This window comes from Triticum urartu, chromosome 1 (assembly GCF_003073215.2).
Source record: "Triticum urartu cultivar G1812 chromosome 1, Tu2.1, whole genome shotgun sequence".
NCBI lineage: Eukaryota > Viridiplantae > Streptophyta > Magnoliopsida > Poales > Poaceae > Triticum > Triticum urartu.
In genome coordinates, this window is record NC_053022.1 from 566837847 (window position 1) to 566846665 (window position 8819).

Sequence of the window (8819 nt, forward strand, 5' to 3'; positions counted from 1 at the left end):
ACAGGGCCCGCCCATTTAGGGCTAATTTAGTTGTCCAGGACCCTGCTGGGATCCCCGTCATTTCCCTGGTTGAGGGCCTCCCAGGTGGAAGCATTCTCTCGTTTTTCTACCATCGCATTTGGTTGAACAGGACAGCGCTACATTTCATTCATTAAGATGGAGAATAAGTAGAGCCAGGAAATTACAATAGAAATAGGAGAGAAGGTACAAATCACACCGGACACACCGGCTACATAATAGGAACAAGAAGGATGGAAAGAACACCACACACAACCACTAATCTCGTCGATACAACCAACAAGGAGGAGGGCACACGCTTCCATCTACACCTGACCAAGCAAAGGTAGGGGTTAAGCTTGATCGACTGGTTCCCACCTGACACACATCTTAAAGAGGGGGATGACTGTTGAAGGGAACGAGGCAATCCAAGGTGAGTCATGGACTCACTAACCCAACTTCACATGAGACCATCGACTCTTCCACAAATGTCGAACAACGAGGCCATCGCGCACACCTCAGCAACAGACAGCACGTGAAACCGGAAGGAACAACGAGCAACAACCATCAATCCTGTCAGCGGCCGAACGGTTGATGATGTTCTTCTAAAGTGCTTCGACGAGGACCAAGCGAGAGTTGCTATGGGGGAGGTCCATGAAGGTATTTGTGGCACTCATTAATCGGCTCCCAAGATGAAATGGTTGCTACGACGTGCTGGATTTTATTGGCCGACTATGATTAATGATTGCTTCAGATATTACAAAGGGTGTGAAGCTTGTCAAAAATTTGGTGATATTCAGTTGGCTCCTGCTGCTATGTTACATCCCATTATCAAGCCGTGGCCTTTCAGAGGATGGGGTTTAGACTTTATTAGACAAATTCATCCGTCTTCCTCAAAGGGGCATCGGTTCGTATTGGTGGCAACCGATTATTTCACTAAATGGTCTAAAAAAGTACCTCTCAAGAACATGACACATACGGAGGTGATTAAATTCATAACCGAGCACATTATTCATAGATTCGGCATTCCTCAAACATTGACTACAGATCAAGGCTCCTCTTTCATGTCACACCAAGTTAGAGAATTTGCCAAATCTTATAACATAAAATTGCTCAATTCCTCTCCATATTATGCCCAAGCCAATGGACAAGCTGAGTCTAGCAATAAAATTTTAATCAAGCTCATCAAGAAGAAGATTGAGGATAATCCAAGGAGATGGCATGAGTTGTTGTCTGAAGCTTTGTGGGCACATAGGATCTCAAGACATGGTGCTACAAAGGTGACTCCATATGAGCTAGTATACGGTCAAGAGGCTGTTTTACCGGTGGAAGTGAATTTGAATGCTTTGAGAATAGCCAAACAAAATGATTTATCGGCAGTAGACTTTTATAACTTGATGATGGACAATATTGATGAGGTTGCCGATAAACGTTTGGCTGCTTTGAAGGCCATAGAGAGGGACAAGTTGAGGGTAGCAAGGGCTTACAATAAGAAGGTTAAGTTGAAGAATTTTCAAGTTGGCGATCTCGTCTGGAAAGTAATTCTCCCGATTGGTTCAAGGGACAGAAAAGTCGGGAAGTGGTCTCCAAGTTGGGAAGGTCCTTTTAGAATTGCAAGAATAGTTCCCGGAAACTCTTATTTGGTGGAATCCGTACAAGGGGCACTGTTACCTCAAGCTCTCAATGGAAAGTACTTGAAGAAATACAACCCAAGTGTGTGGCAAGAAGCCTAAGTGGGCAATGGCCGATATATGACTATCTCCCTTAGCACAAACATGGCCGATACCTGATTATCGTCCTGAGGAAAATAAATGGCCGATGGAGTGTTGACATCGTCCTTAGAACAAACACAATACAAGTTATTTTTCGGCACACAAGCTTTGCCGAAAAACAGGGGGGCATGTGTTGACACCAGATTTTGGCATGGTCATGAATCCGGGTTCGTATGCAAAAGTTAGAGGCAACACTTCACGGGCCGGCCCTGAGTGAGAAAGTATTCGGCCTTTGCCGGCTGAATGAAACCTTGCCGGGGTAAAACCTTGCCGATGTGAGGGCTTGCCAACGTGGAAAGCTTGCCGGCGGAGAAGCTTGCCGAGGAGGAACTCTTGCCGAGGGAGAAACCTTGCCGAGGAGGAACTCTTGCTGGGGCAGAAACCTTGCCGAGGAGGAACTCTTGCCGGGGTAGAAACCTTGCCGAGCTAGGGAGGAACCCTTGCCGGTGTAAAAACCTTGCCGGGGTGAAACCTTGTCGGTGCGGAAAGCTTACCCGGGTGGAAGGCCTGCCGGGGTGGAGGTTGTGATAGTCAAGCCAACAAGAAGTTGAAGATGGGCTCAGAAGCTAATTCAAATGATCTTGGATGGACAAATGTCCTACACGGGTTGTCTTCGCCTCGTCGAAACGATCGATTTTGATATAAAAATTGTTCAAATCCGAGTTCGTATGCAAAAGTTAGAGCAATCGGAGTGCAGCCCTGTCATGAGGCGAGATGTGGCGCGCCCCACCAGACACATGTCTGACGGGTAGCGCGAGGAAATAGCCTGTGTTGCGAGACCGATCTGACCCTCAAGATGATCTCTGATCAAAAAAACCTTCAACATGATAGTTGTTCGTCTCGTCGAAACGGTCAAGATTGCTTTTGGGCTTGTTTTCATCCGAGATCATTTACCACTGCAAAAAAGACCCGCAAGGTGCAGCCAGTTTAAATCGAACAGTTTTGGAAAGTTCGGATAAAACCAGTCCGAATTTGACTAGGGTTTTGGATGTGAATTGATGTAATTTTCTTGTAAGGAAAGCCTAGATAAATCCTTTGCTTGTACGGGAAGTCCAGCCGCCTCTTATATATGTTGGTGGTGACGGCCGATTGAAACAACACACAATCGAACAAATCAATATACTACTTTTTCATCTACGTTTTATCTCTCCACCGTTTTTCTCTCTCGTTCTTCGCTGTTCTTCGTGTTTGAGAGCTGAGAATCCCGAGGCTCTAGGGGCGAGCGAATCGACCTAGGGCAGCCCATAGCCGCCGCAATCCCTGACGGGGTCCCTCCCGGGTGCGCGGGGTTTCGGGTCTGCAAAAGCGCCCGCCGACTGTCTTGCGTATCGCGCTGTCGGTCGGGTCTCCTTCGACGTGAGCTGCGGTGCATCACCCCCGGCGTCGAGGGTACACGTGATGTGTTCGTGTGTCAACACCTCCTGCAGCACAAGCACCACACAAGAAAACCCCCCTCAGCCTTCCATAGCGAGGCCGTTACCACTGCGGCAGAGGCTGACAGAGGCAAGGGAGGGAGGGTACCCATGACACAAACCATACGATGGGGACCTGAGGTGGCAGCGGGGGAAGAAGGGGGTCTTACTGGTTGCCCTGCTTTGTGTGGCCCTAGAGTAGGCTACTCGAGAGTCGTTTTGTTGTTCTTTGGTAATGCGGTTGATCTCATCCACCCAATATCCCCTGGTTTCTCTCCCACGCCTCCATACACTGGGAGAATTATTCCCAGGCGCTATATCTATTTTCTTCGCCTCCGTCTCCCTTCTAACATCTCCTCTTCCTCTGTCTCTCTCTTCTGTCGTCTCCTCCACGACAACTCCACCCGCCTAAATTGCTTCATGGCAGGGGCAGCGACCCCTTCACCTCGCCAGTCATCAAATCTCCTTCCTTACTCTACATCCTAACCCCTGGATTCATCCGGGGGATCATTTGCCCCAAATTTTTTTTCAAAAAGGGGCGCTTTATATATATACTTAAAAGGTTTAATTTAGTTAAATAATATGTCCAGGATTGTTTCAATGACAAGTGGCCCCAGACCCCACCCACCAAGAGAGTCCCTTGAGGCGCCGCCGTGCTCGGTCACGAAAGGTGGATCGAGGCTAAGACCTGGCTTTGCGCGTAGCGTCAGGCCTCTCAGACTATAGGTGGCCAAACAGGCCGGGATAGCTGGGCCGGCCCGGTAGCACGGCCGGCACGGCACGTGCTAAACGGGCCAGGCCCGGCACGCGGCACCCCAGGGGCTGTGCCTGGGCCTGAAGGCCGAGCACGCGAGCCGGCATGGCCCGGCCCGATTATATTTTATTTTTTATTTTTTTTATGTATCCTAATATGGCCCAACAGGTAAAAATAGGCTAAAAACGCCCGGTGCGCAAAATAGGTGGCCTGTGGGCCGGCCCGACTAGCATATGGGCCGTGCTTGGACTGCAGGCTGCAGCACGCGGGCTGGCACGGCACGGCCCGTATAATAATCATGCCTCGGCGGGCCGGGCCGTACCAGGCATGATTAGGATGGGCCGTGCTGTGTCGGGCCGGGCCAGCCCGTTTGGCCAGCTATATCTCAGACTAGCTGCTGCAGGGCAACGACAGCTCCACCGGTGTGATGATTCCAAACAGTTGAAAGATGAAATAATTTTACGTAAATAATTCGAACGAAGATCATAATCAGGACTCAGTAAACCGAATGAGTCAATTAATGTCCATTGCCATCTGCAAAAATGGGCAGGCCGGACGGGTCCATACGGCAGAAATATCACCAACAAGCAGCGGACGCATCGATTGACCAAATTACCAAAATTTATACACATTCAGGTCAACGTTGCAATTCCGTGTGAGTTCGTTACAGTTGATCTAATCCGGGCCTTGAACCATCCTACTACCACTAGTTCTACTTCTACCAAAGAAGAAGAATCATACTACCGGTCGATCCGATCAGAGCCAGCCGGAGCCCGCCCGGTCGTCATCTCACATCTTAGGCGGCGGGGACTCCGAGGAAGTCAAGCGCGGACCGGGCCATGACGGCGGCGAACTCCCCGAAGCTAATCACGCCGTCCCCGTCCGCGTCCGCGTCCCGCATCATGGTCCGCAGCTCCTCGAAGGTGAGCGGCTGGCCCAGCTTGGCCATGGAGCGCGCGAGCTCGGCGGCGGAGATGTAGCCGTTGCCGTCGCGGTCGAAGGCGCGGAAGACCTCGAGCAGCTGCGCCTGGTCGACGAGCCGCGGCGCGTGGGCGGTGAGGACCGGCGCGATGGCGCGCGCCAGCTCGTCGAACTCCACGGTGCCGCTGCCGTCGGCGTCGATGGCGAGGAGCAGCGCGCGCGACTCGTCGCCCGTGGGGCGTAGGCCGAGGGAGCGGAGGAGGGCCGCCAGCTCGAGCTGGGTGAGGCTGCCGTCGCCGTCCATGTCGAAGCGGTCGAAGAGGGAGCGCAGCTGCTTCAGCTGGCTGCCCCGGAGCGACGCCCCCTTGGCTGGCGCCGGCGATGGGTTCGTCATGTCGATGGAGGTAAAGGTTGGATCTTTGACTTCGTGGCGGTGAGGGTGGGGGTGGATGGGATCGGAGGAGGTGGAGGTGGGGATGGAGAATGGGTTGGGGGTGAGACCGGCCGGGGTGGAGAAGACGACTTTGGTATATATTTATGGAGAGATTACCGGGCGGCAGGCGGGGAGGAAGACGCGTCGGCGTTGGTGGTGACCGGGTCGGTGGGTGCATGCACGGAAGGAGCGGAGCGATGGAGGAGGAAACTCTAGGTGGGTGCGCCCGCCGTGCGCGTCAAAAACTGCACGGTAATACGTACTCCACTTTCTTGTTTTTTTAAACACAGTACAGATGCAAGGGCTCATATACACATGCATACACTCACTTCTATGAACGCACACACGCACACCCTATCCCTACGAGCACCTTCGAAAAACTAAGTCTGAATATCATCTTGAAAAATCCTGAAATAAATTCAGAAACAAATGCAAGCACTAGGACTTAAACCCTGATGGGCTGGGTATACCACAATCTGACTAATCATCCAACCATAGATTGGTTCGCGACTCCCCTTTTTTGGTGGCTGCCTCAGGTTGGCTGCAACTAGCAAGCTATAATTAACCTCTCTTAAATATTTTTAGACCAGCTTGCAAACCTACTTCAGAGAGGGGATGGTCAGTGGCTCAGTGCTGCTGGCGTGAGGTTTTACTTAGTTGTGTGGCATGCAAAATTAGACATGGAGTACAAAAGAACTTGGTGTTTGTACCTTTTTTCTTAACAAAAAACACTTGAGTCTATAAACCAAACTAGCAGTAGAAACATAATATCACTGTACAAAGAAATTGTGCCGGGGTCCCTGGGGCTCTCGAATAGGCCGATGGTGTACCGCTCCAATGCTCAAGCCATCCTAACATTGTTCACGGACGGAAAGTTATCATGACCAAGGTTTTGCAAAACCACCGTCCCTAAAGAAAAGAAAAGAAAATGTCACAACCAGAAAAGCTCAGCTTCCAATAAAACTCGCGCGCATCACGTCAACACCTAAGGATGCACCAACGTGACCAGAATGACCGCAAATGATAGTTTTGGCGCCGCCACACCGACAGTCTCTAGTTTCACGTACAAAATGAATGGTGAGAATCTTTGCCTGCGAATCATAGACATTGCCAACATACAAAAACATCGAGATGGAAGAATTAATCAACGAGAAACGCCATAACTATCAACGGTGCACCATCGAGGACTAAGTTATTGTATGCCGTCGCCACTATCTGTTGCAAGGGTTGAAGCGACGGACAACGAAGGCCTGCCTAAAATTTCCAAATGGAGGAAACCACATCTTCATCATAGATTTAGGCCTTCCAGCGCTCCCACAGCAATAGGTCTGGTGAACGAGGATAGGGGGACAACATCTCACCGATGAAGGAAAGGTAGCAGCGCGGTGCGCCCAAGATCACCTCTTGCTAGGGTTAGGAGCGAAAGGGCTTGGGTGTAGTCTATAACTTGTGTGCGTTTTTTCAGCCGGATCTTTGCACGGTTGGGCAATTTTCGGAACTTCTCCATTGAATTAGTTCTGCGAATTTAATTTCTAGATACAGTTTAGTCATGTGATTATTGTCTGAAGTAAAAAAAAAGGTTGTATAGAATGACTGACTGGTGGAGACGAGGAGACTGACTCCAGGTCAGGTGAGGTGGGTACCTTGTTGGTTTTTTGTTCCCTGGTGGCGCCTGTGCCTGAACTCAGGTCAGCTGTAACTATCCCCAAATAAAAACAACTTTTTTTTGAAACAAATAAAAACAACTTAGATGTGAGTAGCAAGTTATAATCAGCCTCTCCTCTCCTTATTATTTTTAGACCAGCTCGTAAACCTACTCGAGGCTTGAGAGCGAGATGATGACGGTGGTGCTTGCCTGCTGGCGTGAGGTTTACTTGGTCGTGGTAGTTGCGACATTAGCTACTGCTCGCGGGAGGTTCAGAAAGGGCGAAAATGAAGGAGAATTTAGCTCCTGTGTTGGGGCTTGACACAGTTGGAGTTGGGTATTTGTACAGCTCGTGCAGAGTTATTGTTATTATGAATTTATTACAGTGAAACCACATAGATGTGCGCATACCGCGTGACAGGCTTGCCATGGTGCAAATGTGCTCGTTCTGCGCATCCCGTGTGACAGCCTTGAACCTTTGGTTGGGAGTGTTCAAATGGAAAACGAGGTTCGTTTTTTTGTTTTTGAAGTTAGGTTCGTTTTGGACCTCCTTGGCATGCATGCATGCAGGACAAAATGATGGTCCACGGAGGACAGCCCACAGGGACGAAAGGAAAGCAGGGCTGAATTTTCTATGAACCGTTGGTTACACTGCCTCCTAGCTAGCTAGCTCGGCACCAGCTAGCTCAACCCCGGAGGAAGGTGCACGGAATCCACCCACCCACACCCAGGAGTCCAGGACCAGAAGAAAGCTAGTAGGTCAAGATCGTTAGCAGCAGAGAAATGAGCATCTTACAGCTGCCCTATTATTTTGGCACAAACAATATACTACTATACTAGCATCTAGTCTAATCTGATCTAATCACCCACCGGCATATGGGTCGGTGATGCATCTACATAAACATACAGGGTTCCAGACCCGATCTGCCGCCAACAAATTAAACCAATCAGAAATTAAATGATGATTGTGCTGGAATGTAATGTCGTCTCATGATTGGCTAGCAGCCATGCCCCATCGATCTGCATGGAAGCTACGTACGTGGCTGGCATGCATGCACGCAGTGAGCACCGGCAAACAGATGAGCACGTATCGTCGTCAACGACGTCCGGATCATGAAACGCATTCGCGGCTGCTGTACGTGGCTGGCATGCATGCACGCAGTGAGCACCGGCAAACAGATTAGCGCACGTATAGTCGTCAACGACGTCCCCGCCTATTTTTAGGCTGACAGATGACCGACTGAATTGGCGGGCGAGCGCATCTGGTCAACGGCGTGTCGCGCTAGCTCAAAACATACGTCTCGTGGTGTGCAGGGCCGTGTCCATCTTGACCCCGATTTGTTTTTGTTTTTGTTTTTGTTTTTGTTTTAATAGAAACAGCTTTGTGATACTATGTACGACTACTTGACGATGAGAGGTCTACCAGTAGTACTTGCCTGCAAAATACTTGGCGTCAGGCGCGCCGCCGCTCGCTCAGGTGCAAAACCCTCCGCTCGATCGATCCTCCGACCCCGCCGACGCCGGCCGGCCGGCAGGCCCGGATCGTTGCCTGCCCCGACGATGCCTCGCCTCTCCTCGCTCTCGCCACCATCCCTCTCCTCCGTCCTCTCGCGACGGCGAGTCTTCCCGCCTCCCAATCCACCCGTCCGTCGTCTCTCCCGGTGGGTTTTCTTCTTCCTCTTCTTCTCGTGCCAAAGTCTTATTTGCTGGCCCATTAATTACTTGGCTAATATAGTTCTGGATATACAGAGTACTCGTAACAAAACATTGGAAAACGCTGAACAGAAATATATTTCTCTTCTGTTAATCATCCCTTATTCATGTGCCATGTTGCCGTAGATCTCGCCGCGGATTTCAGGAACCCTCGGAAGACGGCGTAGTCACC

General features: G+C 50.4%; 1 protein-coding gene across 1 annotated transcript; it reads right to left on the reverse strand.

Annotated features, from left to right (window-relative positions):
• Positions 1-4538: 4538 nt before the first annotated feature.
• LOC125539785 (probable calcium-binding protein CML14) lies at positions 4539-5383 on the reverse strand. The gene has a single exon (XM_048703302.1). The coding sequence runs from the start codon at positions 5248-5250 to the stop codon at positions 4732-4734; it is 519 nt and encodes a 172-aa protein (XP_048559259.1). The 5' UTR covers positions 5251-5383; the 3' UTR covers positions 4539-4731.
• Positions 5384-8819: the final 3436 nt, after the last annotated feature.